General features: G+C 28.7%; 1 protein-coding gene across 5 annotated transcripts in view; it reads left to right on the top strand.

The window, feature by feature from the left end:
- LOC143232880 (exportin-T-like) overlaps positions 1 to 15,049 on the top strand; it is a 73,411-nt gene extending 58,362 nt beyond the window's left edge. For all 5 annotated transcript variants that reach the window (XM_076468886.1, XM_076468885.1, XM_076468887.1 and 2 more), the window contains 5 exons: positions 643 to 691; positions 1,380 to 1,495; positions 4,652 to 4,699; positions 5,373 to 5,498; positions 8,065 to 15,049. In XM_076468886.1, the coding sequence (XP_076325001.1) occupies positions 643 to 691; positions 1,380 to 1,495; positions 4,652 to 4,699; positions 5,373 to 5,498; positions 8,065 to 8,091 (366 nt within the window). In that variant the 3' untranslated portion in view covers positions 8,092 to 15,049. The remainder of the gene's footprint in view (positions 1 to 642; positions 692 to 1,379; positions 1,496 to 4,651; positions 4,700 to 5,372; positions 5,499 to 8,064) is intronic.
- The last annotated feature ends 669 nt before the right edge of the window (positions 15,050 to 15,718 follow it).

Here is a 15,718-nt window from a genome sequence, read left to right as displayed (position 1 = left end):
TGCATGTGTGGAGTCATTTTAGGGCAAATCTATGTTTTTAATTATTTATTATGTCCGATTTTAAGGTTGTATTCCTTTTAATTCTAAACAATGTATTTGACGACTGACTTGTAAATAATACTCTATAGTTTGGACTGTAAAAGAACTCAATTTTTTTACTGTTAATACATATATATATTATAATGATGATATAATGAAATTTAATGCATTATTATGAGTTCTGGCTGAACTACTACAGACACTCATGCAATACTTGTATGAATGTTTATAATAAATTCTTTTTTATGTATCCAAATTATAAAATTTTAAACTCTAATGGATCAGAATTAAAGTGGAGATTTATTATTTACAAGAAACTGTTCATGTTTTATAGATTTATTTATAAATTTGTGTCTCATGTAAGTGTTAAGGGTGTTTTTTTTTTGTGTATGTCTCATGTAAATGGTTAAGAGTTTTTTTGCCAAGTTGAAAAATTTTTTCAGAAGAAGATAGAATAAAAAAAAAAACAGGTATAAACTATGTATTTAGTTTATTAAATTTATTTTAAAACTACTTTTACTCAAAACACAATTAACAGTTATTGCATATGGTGTTATATGTTTTTAGCAAGACAGAAAAAATTACTTTGGATATCTGTTTCAGGCACAAAAAACATGTTTCAGCATTCTCAGGAAAATGGTGGAATTTTGGGGTATGTTACAAAGTTTTGTGTTTATAGCCATCAAATCTGGTGCTGTTTACAAAAATAACTCAAGTTTTCTTTCTGTTCATTAGTTTAAAAATTCATAATTAGTTTTCTAGACTTCATCACATTTATATCCCTTTATTGTTATATGGATAAATAGGAAAATATTTAAGTTCTCCTTATGTGTAGAGTTATTTATCTTTGTCTTATATATTTGAATAGCAAACATATAGGGCAAAACAAATTTGTTAAAGTAAATGCATTTTCATTGGTGAGGTGTGTGTGTGTGTGCGCATGTTTTTTTATAATAAAAGGCCAGTGACAAACTTTCAAATGTACACAAACTATTTGTGCTTGCATGTTTGGTCTTCTGTTTTATGGCAATGATATGTTAAATATGTAGTTGTTTTCTTAAATGTAATAATTCCACAACTCTAATTTTGTGGAATAATATAACATAAAGGACTGGAAAATTATGTTATGAAATTTAATTGCATCTGATTTTTCGTGCTATTTCTATGTGTGTATGTATTTTCTATACAGTACTTAAATACTGTTTTTGAAACTTATTAGTAAATGTTAGTTTATATTTACGAACAAAAGAACTTAATTTCTAAAACTTATTTTAAAGTTTTGATGTCACTATTTCTGTTGTAATGTTTTATTAGTAATAAAACCTCACCTGACTTTCTAGGTGGACCTGAGGGAGTTGCTGGCTTTGTAGAATTTATGTACAAATCCATTGTTCCTGCTTGTTTTCTAGCACCACTGAAGGATACGTTTGATCTTGCAGATGCACAGACAATACTGGTAAATACAATACAATTTATGTATAAGGCATTTATTACTGAATTTTTGCAAGATGACAGCTACAGTGGTTAAAATTAAACCTAACAGGATGAAGTACACTTATAGTTCTAAATCCTGTTAGATTTACAAGTATTTATTATTGTTTTCAAGTTTCTGAGTAAGAGAAGTTTTTAATATATTTTTTTTAATTTCTACAGTTTTTTTAGTCATCTTATCCAGTGAGCATCATTTTCATGTAGTGATGCAAGTAAGAGACTCTGGGGGTGATAGAACATGAGTACATAAGTAACTTAAAGATTTGGGTCATAAAGAAATACAGAATAGAAAAAGTTATTTTCTTTTACTTTTTTGGGGGGTGGGGCTATGTCTAGTATCTTGTGATTTCACAAAATATTAATGTTGTGGTTTTGTTACTTCGTTGTACGGTGTAAATTTTTATCAGTAATTTAGTTCAGTTGTCATACAAAAGTCACTGTTGTGCTTTGCATAAGAATGTTTATGGAATGATTAGATTTGGTCTTAAGATAAATGAAAAATTAATCTTTATTATACATATTTTTTGTTTGTTTTTCATTACCTTCTGTAATTAAAGGTTAAATATATTTGTACTGTTTAATGGTGCTGTGCTGTTATTTTATTATTTTATGTTAATATGCTTTCATTGCTCTCTGTTTAGGCTTTCTGTAATAAAAGTTCAGACATCTTTGTACTATGCCATTGTGTTGCCACTTTTTTCATCCTTGATATTTTTAAATGTCTTCATTATTTATTGTCTGAATCCCCTGCAGTTAAAAGTTAAACAACTTTGTGCTGTATTGTTGCGTTGTGTTAAGTTTTTTTTTTTTCTCTTTGATCCTTGTTACTTTGAAATATTTTCATTACTTATTATCTGAGCCTTCTACAGTCAAAGATTAGACATTCTGTGCCATGTCATTGTGTTTGTGATAGATTTTGTGTTTTGTTAGTTTTTTTTTCTTTTTCCCTCATTCACATGGGCTTTTGTTTTATTGATTTGGATACTTCATTCGTTCAGATGCTTCTTTGCTTTTGTGAATACTCTTCATACGCTTTTCAATCTCTTGTTTTTAGTTGGTTCTTTTGTGCTTGCACTTTAACTTGGAAACTGAAGCTGAACTAATCCACTCAGAAATTAATAGACTAGCCAGAAACTATGTTACTGAAAAGGGCATGAAGTCACAAAAAGATGTGATTTTAGATGTAAAAATGCACATTTCTTTGTATAACAGTGTATATCTTGCTGTTTAATAGCTCCATGTCTCCAAACCTTGCTCCACCATCAAGGTTAAGACTTATGTCAGTAGCTATAACCAAATTCTTAAGCCACCTGGGAGTGACTTGGATATTGAGTAGTATGTGTCCAAGACATTGATCTACACTTTGGCTACATTTTTCTGTTGATGGAGTTATGCATCGTACATAATTTTATACAGGTGTCTAACAAAGAGAAGTAAAAGAAATAATTCTTTTTTGAAGATTACTTCACCAATTGTCGTCTGAAATATTAATGTAAAACAAGCTCTTTTAAGTGTCTTACCTTAACAATATGTAACTAAATTATTTATACTACTAAAGTTTTTCTGTTTGCTTTTCTTTTTAAGTTTTATATATAAAGTTTCAGTTTAAGAGGTTAATGTTGTTAAGTATTTGATCTTTGACGAACTGAATATCGTCACGTATATTCATATCACTACTTGTTTAAAAAGAAAATTATTGGTAAATATTTCTGCTCGTGCAGCATTTCTTTCTTTGAAAACTTTGTCATACACTCATCTTTTCATTTATATTTTACAAAGCCCAACTTATTTTTAGTCCACTTTTTTACATTACTAGGGTTTATGATTTTCTTTGCTTTGATATGAATGTGTGTGCTTGATCCTCATTTTGTCTGTGTTTATACACTTTTAAACTTGTATCTATATAGATTTTACTTGATTTAATTTCAAACCAACTATAAGAATAGAATCTCTTTTTTTCTTCATTGTTAATGTAAAACATTTTCTTATAATTATACCAGAATAGCTGTTCTGATTTACTAAACCTAACTGAATCAAAACTACCTTATACAAGTCTTTTTCCCCTTTAGTTATAGAAGGACGTATAAAGTGTTTTTGACGTGTTCCATTCAGTAGGATCAGATTTATTGTACAATTCAAATCTTCACTACTTGTTTTCAGTTGTATAGAAAATTTTATATGAGGAGATCCATCCTTCTTTGAGTTAAAGTTTTATTTGAAATATTTTCTTTTATGGGATTATAAGATTTTTCAATATTATCACATGCATTTTATTTTTCAAGTTATGCTTGGTACAGAATTGTGCATTCTTATCTTGAGAGGTCAGATGTGTCATCAGTTTTACCTGTGGTGTTCTCTGATGTTTCTACATCATTATCTTTTGTTTTTCCTGCATGAATTTCCTGAATTATTCAGCCAGACATGCAGGCCTGTAATACTGTTTTTACACTCTGAATAAGACATCACACTGGCATACAAGTGAATTTTTGTTTTTGACCATTAAACTTCTAGCTTTTATTTGTTCTTAATTATGCTAGTAAAGATCGTAGATAGTTTATTTAGGTGTTTATTTCTCTGTATCTCATAAGGCATTTTCTCTATGTCCGATTATTCTTTATTACATTTCATTTGTGTATTCTGTGACTTTTCCCTTCCTTCTGCTCATCATCAGTTTACAATATATATACACTACAATATCTATCTTGAAACACAGCCAGGAGAGTATCTAATAGTTAAAGCAGAGATGTGTATACATATCTATGCATTAGGATAGAAATGATGTAACTTTTCCATTCTCTGTTTTTGTCAGGCTGAGATTTTTTATATTAAATATATTTATTTAAAGTTGGAAAATTTTTGGTGAACAGGTCTAAAAAAGCATATGCTAATAAATAATATTGTAGTAAGTAAATTAATTTATTTAAAAGTAACAGCTTTGTGAAATCAGTGATATGATGGGAGATGTAAACTGTTTTTAAGTAAACTTTTTGATACAATATGGTTTGAAACTATTTCATATATTAATTTTTTTTAAAAAACTTTAATTACTCTAAATAATTTTCTTTTGACTACTTAAGTTTTCGAATCAAGAACAAAAAGTGTTGAATCTGTTGTGTTTTAGGCCCTGACTGAGAGTGCGTTATGTTTAAAGGCAGTGTATGAAAAGAGAGTAAGTAATATTGGAATTTTAACACTAAACACATTAAAAAGTAAGTTTTTTAATATGAATACATTTCTATTGAAAGTGCTTAAAATATGTTTGACGTTAAGCTATACGACTAAAATAAGTCCCCAAGAAGATGTGAAGTTAACTTTGTGCTATTGTTATTTGAATAATTCAGTGAACATGCAACCTCTGTTTTAAGTTTCCTGTGAACAGAATTTTTTTTGTGAAGCCTGAATGAAAATTAGGCTATTTGTATGGATTTCAGTGCCTGGATTTTTTGGTTTTAATGTCATGTACTTGCTTTAAAAAAAAAAATGAAATTTTCATTTCTAATATCATAAACTAGATGTTTTAGTTCCTTAAAACCATGTAAGATTTGAAATTGTATTTTATTGTTTTGTTCTAATGTGGCTTGTGTAACTAAATTGCTTTAACCATACTTTCACCAATCTGTTTTGCATTCTAATTGTTTTATTGCTTTAAGTATTGGATGTTTATTTCCTATTATACCAGCAACTTTTTTTAATATAAACTTCTCAATTAATGTAAAACTAATTGATGTAAAGAAATTTTATCGAAAGGTTAGTTGTGTAAGATTTATCCAACTCTTATGTAAAGGATTATCAATTATTAGACAAAAATGAATGCATCCTTATCTGAAATATTCATTTTCTAGGGTGATGAGTTTATCAGCTTTCTTCATACAGAATATTTTCCCACGATGAATGTCTCTCCACAACAGATAACTGACTATTGTTGTGCTCTAAAGTCTGAATCTAAAGTCTTCAAGAACTATTTAAAGGTATGTCAGCTAAACTACTGGCATCTTTTTTTTTTCTTTTTTGAAGATATTAAATTCGAGAATCATTTTAGCATATTTTGAAATGGTTTTTACTGAGCAAGTAAGAAGTATTAATGTTATTTAGCTTTTGGTAAAATGTAATAATATGTAATTTGCTTACAACATTGTACATTAAGCACAGAATATTCTTTTGTCCAATTTACTGAATAATAAGTCGTTTATGACAGTTTTGTTACTTAAGCTTATTTGAGAACAGCTACTGTATATTGTCAGTTAAAAAATTTGTGTTTATTTGAAATAAATGTCTGTGCAAGGTGTATTAGACCTAGATGTGATGGCTGAAGAAAGTGTAATTTGTTGGTTGGAAAGTATGAGTAGGAATTTTCATGTAATTTCCCACAAGTTCTGTATTTTAAGAAAGCTGGTGTTTTGTTTCATGTAGTGCTAGTTTATTAACTATTAGCCTAGCAGTAGATGAAAATAGTGAAAAAAAAATATATTTGTAGTAAGTAAGGAAGCTGGTGTAACTACTCAGATATTTATCTTAAGTAAAAAAATTATTGGTTCTTTATTTACAGTGTTGGATCTTCTCTGAGCCTTAATTTTGTTAAAAAATAATTTGTTTGGTAAACAGTGAAAGATCTAATTTTTATAAGCTATTGTAAAGCAACCTTCATTCACAAAGAGTTTGAAGAAAAATGGATGCATTTAGAAATATAACTTAGTTCTAAACATTTTAGTAAGATTTAATTACAGTATGCCATAGCATATATATCTGTCTGAATGACAACTTTCAACATTTATGTATTTCATAATTACAGAAAGCAATCTGTTTAAAGTTTGTATTCCATTGTCAGGGCTCTAGTTAACCCAAACTTCTGGGTCTCATACATATAGGAATTTGTCATGATGCATGAGATTGGACCCCCATCCCTTCCCCACCTCCCTGCTCTATGTACCAAATAAGTACCAGAAAATGCTCCATACACAAGACTAGCACAAGTTGTTTGCTTGAAATTTCATACCATAACAAACTAAACTGCATACTGTTTGCAAACAGCTGTCTACAATCTATTTCTAACAAGTTTCATCAGTGACAATAAATTGCACAAAAATAGCCATGTGAATGGTACCATAGGGTGTTAACCCTTTCACCTTGGGTAGGTCAAAGTGAACCGTATCACAACCTTTTGACAGAGTTACATTCAAAATTTAATTATACTAGTTTAGTATCAATGTATGTGAATAAACTGTGCATCAGAATGTTGATAATAATCAACAGTTTGTTATTAAGTTTAAAGCTTTTAATTTTGTAAAGAAATGTGTTAAAATTCTCAATCTCCCCTGGTATGAGAATAGTGATATTTGTTATCTGCATTTTACCTCTTTAATGAGAAATGCATCAATGAGATTGGCTGAATTTTTAATTAATTTTGTTGACAGTTAGAAAGGCATAAAAATTGAGATTGTTTTTTAACCATGTTTGTTTTTTTCAAATCTTGCATACTGTTATTCTGTGTTCTTTGGTGCATCATTTAATTAAATACACATTTATTTAATGCTGTAATATAATTAGTATAAAATTTATGGTTAAGTTTTATGAATAGTTGACAACAAAATAAAAAAATGGGTAAATACTTTTATTTATTATTATAAAAGTAGATAAAGTGAAAAAATTATTTTTTTTACATTAGACAAATTAAAATAAATAATAATAATTTTTTATAAGATGCTTGCAAGTAGTTTCTACATTATGTAATTCTATACCATCACATCAGTTGTGCATTTGCCATATGATGTGCAATTTGTGTGGGGCAAATAGTAGTCAGATACAGTTCAGAGGGCAACAGAACAATAAAATGTATGTATAACTAGATGTATGCTGCTACAAGCTTTAAATTTTTATTAGAATAAATAACTGTGTTTGTTTGTTTTTTCCACAATTTGTAATTATTTGCCAATATTTTTATGGTGGTTATCAGGCTGGTCAAATCAATCAACCTCAGATAAAGGTAGGGTAAAGAAAATAATGGATAACATACAAGTTTTTTTGAAAAAAATTTATTTAGAAGGCTGTAAAAGTTATGATATTTGAAAATTTTCCAATGAAAAAAAGTATTTTTAATCTTATGATAATTGTGTAGCACTGATAAAGGGAAACAGTTTCTGTTCTACAGTATAAACAAAATTTTTCATTGACATTGAAGAACCTTTCTTTTCTGTCTCTCGTTTTTTTTAGTTTGTTAAATTTTGCCAATAAGACACTTCAAAATCTCACTGGGACTCTTGAAAAGAAGTTCAGTGTGAGATTCTAGTGAGAACCTTGCTAATGTTAATTTATTGTGTAGTAGTTTTATAAATACAAAAGGTAATTTGTAGTTTAAACCTGGATTCATTAAAATTATTACAGAATCATATGTTGGAAAGAAAATAAAACAGGTTTTGAATATTTTTGTCTTTCTTAAACTATAATTATAAAACTGTACTTTACTAAACTAATTTGTTTGTCTAACTTGCATTTCAGTAGATAATATATATGTGTGTGTCTGTATATTTTGTTTTGCAGGTCTTTTTCCAGCATGCAAAATCATAACCAATGCTGAAACATAATGTTGATTTGGAACATTGTTGACTCCAGTTATGGCACAGGAAAAAAGAATCTGCTGTGTTATTACTGTTGAATATTATGTAGGTATTCTTACCTCAGCAGTACAAAGAGAAGAGAATCGTCTTGTTTTCAGAAACAGCCATGCTCTGGTTATAGACAGTTGCTTGAAATGCAAAAAGAAAATCTTTCATTAGTACAACATGGGAACTGTTGCTTTACAAGCTACAACATATGTACAAGGAGAGCCCATTGTTCTGAATGCAACATTGTAATGGCTATTTATTGTTGTATCAGCTAAAGAAAAAAAAGTTCAGGATGAGCTTATTGTTTTCAATTCAAAGATGTAGTAGCTGTTTATACTTGTATCAATTATATAAGTCCAAGGTGAACTAATTGAAGCTAAATAATATATTGGTTATTTCTTGCTATGTCAGCTACATAACCAGAAGGAGAAATGGTTGTTCTAAGTTCAGAATTGAAATTATTTTTACATCAGCTACACAAAAGTGAGAAAAAACAATTAACTTTGGAACATTTATTTGATGTTTATTGATTGTTTTATTAACAGAGAAAATAATGAAGGTTATTTATTTTTCTACAACAGCAGTGTAATGAAAAACATTAACTAAATAAAAAACAAGGAAAATAAAACTGATTTCAGAAAATTTATTTTAAAAAAATCTTACTAGGCATGGAATTACCTATAAAGAGAAATAGACAGCTGTTTTCTTCAGAGCAGTGAAATGACAAAATTGAACATTGACTACACAAAAAATGAGGGAACCAGACTCAGAACATTTGTTTATTTTTTTCATTGTTGCATTACTCACAGAAAGAAATGAGAACAGTTGTTTTCAACAGTGTATTATTGATAAATGTTTTGTGGTTTCATAAAATGAATCAAAGCAAATGTTAATTCACTCAGTCATATCCTTTTTATCCTCATATTCAACTCAGGATTGTGACATTATTAATAACAGTGCATCAAATGGAAAGTTGAGAGAGATGGTGTTCAGAACAGTGTTGACATAGCCACTTCTAATTATACATGTGTGAAAGTTAAGAAGTCTTTGTTTTGAAAACAGTCTTAACTTTTTGTTTTCCTGTTACAAATGCTTTTTTAAAGTGTGTATGTGAAAAGGTAAGTTACCTTAATGATGCACAGTATTCACATAGTGAATATATGCTACAAAAGTACATGTGTAAAAAAAAAAAAGTAAAAATATACAATCAGTTAATTTTATTCTATGTAGTGGAGTTCATTTGATATATTGTGTAACAGTTACTCTTATATCTTTTTTTTTTATTTGCTACTGTAAAATGGGAAAACATGATAGTTTGTTTTGTGTACCCTATATAGTAACAAAATTAATCAGTTTTATTTTATAATTAATACTATAATTTCTGCCATTAAGAATAAGTTTGAGAGAAAAATACAAGTTGAAAATAAGAAAGCTTAACATTTGTAGAGATTTATGAAAATATTTAGGTAAAAAGTAACACAACAATATTGCAATTCTATTAAAAGAAATGTGTACATTAAGTAGAATAAGCGTAGCTGTAAAACAGGTATGAGTACGACAAAAAGCCAAAAGTGTAACAATTAGAATATATTGTACCTTTGTTCTAAAGATGCATCTCACTCGTAAGGTAGAAACTTAAAATGAAATTGAGGAAAAAAAACATGAAATTAGAGTGTCTTAACAATTTTGATGAAAGAACTGAATAGAGCAGTTTTATAACATACTGTAAGTCGAGGTAGTGAAATAAATGAGAAGAGTCCTTTTTAAAAATACAGCAAAATATAATTTAATGGATATTTGTATAATTTGTGGCTAAACAGGAAATGTTGATTGAGAAAGTGGTTTTAAGTAAATAATTTGAGAAAACTAAAGTAAGGATCTTTAGTATACTGTTATGGTATTGAAGCTGTTAGCTGTTACTTCTAGTGTCTAAGGTAAGGCAAACAGTGAATTTGAACTGGTGAATAATTAGTGGTGATTGGGAAAATGAATATGAGCTGATGTTTAACTGATGTATGGTTATTGGGTTTGAGGTAAGGAATGTGAATGTGAGCTGATGTTTAACCAATGTATGGTTATTGGGTTTGAGGTAAGGAAAGAGAATATGAGCTTCTGATTAACTAATGTCTAGTTATTGGGTTTGAGATGTGGCAAACAATGAATGTAAATTGGTAATTGGCTAATAAAACAAGAGAGAATAACTAGAAAACTGATATATCCTGATGTGTCTTTAGCTGACTTTCAAATATAACAAAACAAAAAATAAACTTTGAATGTTTAGAACTAATTTTGATTCATTATTTTTTTTACAATTAAGTATGGTAGCATGTTTGGAAGAATGTTTTTTGCATTCTACACTATATGCAGTTATGCAATAAAGTGGTAAGATGATTTCAAAATGTATATTTTCCATTAGTTGATAAAAATAACTGGAGGGCTTACATCATTTATTTTGTTTTAAGTTTTGTGAAGATAGTGTTCTCATAATGATTTGCATTTTTGGACTGTTTTGCATCTTTCTGAGTCTTGTGCTGATTTAGATTTTTATATCTTTATGTTGTGATCCAAGTGAAATGTTTCTCAGTGACGTGCACATTCAGTCATTGGATGGTTTTTCGTAAACCATTATCTCTTTATGACAAAAGCTTGATTCATACTACACAGGTTATCCTGACTTTGACTGGTAAATTAAAATTTTTAGAAAAAGTGAGGTATGATAAAGATTATATACATATTTAGGTTATTTTTTAATCAATGAATTTTTTCATGTGTTGAGGTATCTGAGCTCCTTATATTAGTCAAATATAAAAAAACACAGGTATATTTCTAGTTTTCTATTAATATTTTTAAATCCTACTAGGCTAGGTTAGAGTAACAGGAGGTTGCCATAGGTTTCAGCATCTTAATTTGTACTAATGTGCTTTTTTTTTTTTTATTGACTACTAGGTATTCATATAGTTGTTGTAGCAAAACTGCTATCTAGCTTTTCAGTTTACCTTGTTTTAAAGATCTTTGTAAACTGTAGAAGTGTTCAAGAAGAGGATAAACATTGATGTTTTGGTAAAGTTGAAACCTGGTGCATCAGTTTTTACTTTATTTTACATAAAGAAAAGCACTCTAACATTCACTGAAGAAAATGAAGTATCTTTTTACTGCATAAGATACATTCATAAAATAAATACTGATCGTTAAGTTTAAAAAAAAAAGTCGATTTTGGACTATCGGTACTTATGTTTTTGTAGCAAAGAACTTGTCTTTATAACATTTAAATGGAAGAAATAGAATTGTTGTATTATCTCATAATGTTTTTTTTTTTTATCTTATTGGTTGAACATCATAGCATTTTGTAAAGTGTATGAACCAGCAGTTCAGCAAAAGTAACATAATCAATGGTTATGAATCTAAACTTGGTAAAGAATAGTCTGATGTTCCACAAAATGTATAGGTTTTTACAAAAAAAAACATTATTATTTGTTTGTTTTGGAAAAAAAAATCTTTGCTCATATTGTTAGTCTTATACCATTATTGAAGTACACTTACTATAAGTAAACATTGTAAATGTTGGTATATTTTTCTTTATGGTTTCTCTGTTTTTTTCATCTTTTAATGTCAATTAACCAGTATGATTCTAAATTAAAAGATGCATTTGTGTTTTGAAACAGGCTGTTCAACATGAATTTAAAATGTTTTCCAATATTTTCATTTCAACATTAGTGCTTGTGCTGAGCTTTTGCAAGAATTTTGTAATGTTTTTTTTTTTGATAATTTCTAGTTTACATTATTTAAAATGCAAATTAGTGTTTGTCTTGGATTGACTTCACCTCTGTAAAATGAAGATTAATATTTGAATTGTTTTGGAACCTCATTATTTAAACAAAGATTTATTAATTGTTGTAAGTGTTAAAAGTTTTTAGAATTTTTCAACACCAACCTCTTTTTATTCTTTTTTTTCACTTTTTAATTTGTTAATGAAATATTTTGTCTATTTTAAATTCATAACTTGGTGAAATGATTGAAAATGAAATAAATTACCTGGGTTTTAATGTTCACTTTCAGTATTTACAAAACAAACTTTCTATGTCACAGTAAATATTGATCACAGAGAACAAAATACATTTGATTTTCAAAATATTATTTGTACCTGAAATTACAGTTAAACCCTTTTCTTTTCTATCTGTATGGATGAAAACTCATTTAGAATCATGCCAAGATATTTTACAGGAATTGAATTGAAGAACTATTTTTATTACAAAAAATTCTACTAACAAAAAGGAGGCTTATTTATCAATTTGGTTTTGTTTTTTAATATTTTATTTCAAAAGTTCTGACTTGAATATCATTTAACATCTCCTGAAATTTCTTGTAATGATGAGTATGCTGAAGGATGTTTGTGTTGCTATGAATTACTAATTAGTAATATGAGAAACTGTCCACCAGGTAGAGGTACTTGTGATTTTAATAGAAACAAATATAATTCTCAATTTCATGGTATGCTATTTATTAGAACATTTAGTTTCTTTTAGATTGTTTTAAAATAAATGTTATCCAGTTCCAGATGTTATAGTAAAGTTTCATTTTCCATTGAATTTAAATGTAGCTTTAGAATCGTAAAAACTCCCAAAGTTTCTATTACATTGTAAGTATTTTTCTTAAAGAAATAGTAGTACCATAGTTTTGTGTTTGAATAATAAAAACAAAAAACTTAAATCATATTGTAATATGCTTCATGGTTGGTTGATATTTTGTAAATTGGGATGCATAAAAGTATCTGTGCAGCTAAAAAAGTATTCAATAGGATTTAGAAATTGAGTGTAGTAATAAATTTAAATGCACATGTGCAAGAGTCGTCACTTTTTCCATGAAAGCTTAATATTAGTAGCAAAAGTCTGTAGCTTTAAGGATATTGCTTAAAATTTTGAATTTATTGAAATAATTACCATTTGCTTGTTGAGTTTATTACCATTTGACTTGTAATGTTATTTGAGTTAACTTATGATTAAAGAGGACAGGAAGATCCTTAGCTTTGCCAATTCACCAAATAAAAAGCCATGTAATTTCCAAGGGTCCATGTAAAATTGGGTAAAGGGAAACTCCTGTTCCACTAAAGTTTAGTAATGTTCTTAAAACGTATTTTGAAATACAGAACACGTTAATGTTTTTGCTTTAACCCACCATACCTTTTACGATCCCATCAAAGGAATTCCACAGTTTTGGAATTGCTTAAGGTAATAGCTTTCAAACTGTCCTTGGATGAATTTGCGTATATCCAGGTTTATTTGTTTGTTTTTTTCCAGGTTGATTCATGTGCTGTGTAGCTGATTTAGTACAAATTTTTTTTTCATTACTTAAGAACTAAGTCATTCACAGTTTTATGTATTTCGTTAAAAAAAAGTTAAGCCTAAAGTTTATTAAGGACTCAAAATCCTCAGTAGTTTTTCTTAAGGTAATATAGGTATAGCAGTTTTCATTACAAGTTTTTTTCTTTGTCACAATATTGAACATGGGTGCTCAACCCATTGAATGTATTTTTTTTTCACATTGGTTTGAAACAAAAGCAGTTTCATGAAATTTTATTTTTCAACATGGCTTTGAGTAAATGATTGTATAGTAAATATTAAGGTTTAAGTTAATTAACTGTGTTTATGGGCCAGACTGCATTGTTTTGGTATAGCTCAATTTGTAGGGAAAATATTTTGTATAATACATTTTGATACTGTTAAAAGTGAAGAAATTGAAATTGTAGCTAAAATATCAATAAATGTGACAATAACAATCGTAATGTGAATTGTTAATAATCATTCATCTGTTGCAGGTTTTGAATATACATGATTAAAAATGACCTGTATTCATTGCAAAAAAAAATTTGAAATGCAAATAATACATGTTTTAAAAGCCCCAAATCTATTCATTTGATTTTATAACATATTCTTGACAAATATGATAACTAAGTATAACTTGTGTAGAAATCGAGAATGTTCTATATTTACATAGGATTGTGTACATTGTATTAAAATATTTTTGAATGCACAAAATGGCAAGTCATGTTCAACCACGTGGTGGTGGAATAGCATCTATCAGAAATAGGTGTTGACATTATTTGGCATTACATAGGTGTGTACTGTGATGTCAAAAATTGATCACTTTTGGAAGGATATGTAGCAAAATACCCAGATATCCAGATTGTAGAAATGTATTTTTTTTTTTTTTGGAGATTTAAGATTTCTAAGATGGAGCTATCCCTTGCATATAATGACATTGGAGAGAAAAAGGAAAATGGAACAATTTGCATCACGGAAACCATCCAGAAAGAGACTTGCAACAAGCTATATTACAAGTGTGGCACCATGTGACTAGTGAGAATTCACAAACATTGCAAACGATTTCTATGTGTAGTAGACAATGGTGTGCAATGTAATCAAGAAGGACCTCTATCTAGAAAAGCAACAAATTACTTTCTAGACACACCCACCAACGTGTTGCATATTTGAAACAGATGGTTACTGAAACTAGTGTTTGTGATATTCCAAATTATAACATACTGGTCGAATAGCCAGAAAAAGCACCAATAGATTTTTGTGCAATTGGACTGTGAAATGGGTGCTGGAAAACCATCATTTTCGTACACCAGGTGAATTATGGAAAATACGAAGTGAACATTGGTATGCTTTTGATATGACAGAGCTGTTTGCATTGGAAACTACGGTGCAGGGTTTCTTGTTTGTTTTTTGTTTCATTGTGAACGATCATTGGCTCGAGCGTGACTGGGTGGTCTAATAGGTACTGTAACAATATAGTGATGTTTCTTAATCGTTTTGTATGGATTTTTCTCTTTGTGAAAAATTAATCCATAGTTTGATAAGCTAAAACTTGATGTTTTAACAGACATTTACTCGGTCTAAAATACAGAGGAACAAAACTTGGATGTTGTTAAATGTTTTGTCTTACGACTTACTGCAGTCTGAAGTTCATGTGTTAATCTTATATTAATCTACGTTTAATAATTTTTTTTTTATTGAACTTCCAAACATAAAAACGAATTTTGCATCTTCGGAACCATCTATCCAAGTCGAACAAACTTTCGATATGCTTCCATCTACATCTCCAGTTATGGTAATTCTCGTTGGTTGTAATGCTGAAATTCGTATCTCAATACCTTTGATAAACAAAGCTAGTTTCGTTGTATAGATTTGCTCTTAAAAGACAACAAAATAACTAAAACGTTCGACATAATTTCGTGACAAAAAAGTGTAACTCCTGTAACAGACTTTCACGGGTTTAGATTTTTAAATCCATACGACATAAACATTTTAATGACATCAAGCGTAATTTACATAAACTGTAGAGAGGGAAGAGAAGCAATATTCAGTTTGATGAACTTGAGACATTTCTCGGTATATCTTAGCTTTAAATCACTATCTGAAAAAATATATATGGTAACATTTATGTATTTTAATTTGTTTTTCTTAAGTAACTCTGTGTAAATTTCCAGTGATGAAAAGTTTAGAATCACCATCAATTACACTAGTTTTGTTCTACGCTGCTGTCTAAAAGGCTTTTGGTCCAATTTCATTGCAAGTTTAGCAAATTGG

The sequence above is a fragment of the Tachypleus tridentatus genome, chromosome 11 (assembly GCF_004210375.1).
Source record: "Tachypleus tridentatus isolate NWPU-2018 chromosome 11, ASM421037v1, whole genome shotgun sequence".
Taxonomy (NCBI): Eukaryota; Metazoa; Arthropoda; class Merostomata; order Xiphosura; family Limulidae; genus Tachypleus; species Tachypleus tridentatus.
The sequence above is the reverse complement of the archived record's forward strand: the minus strand, read 5'-3'. Positions and strand labels throughout refer to the sequence as shown.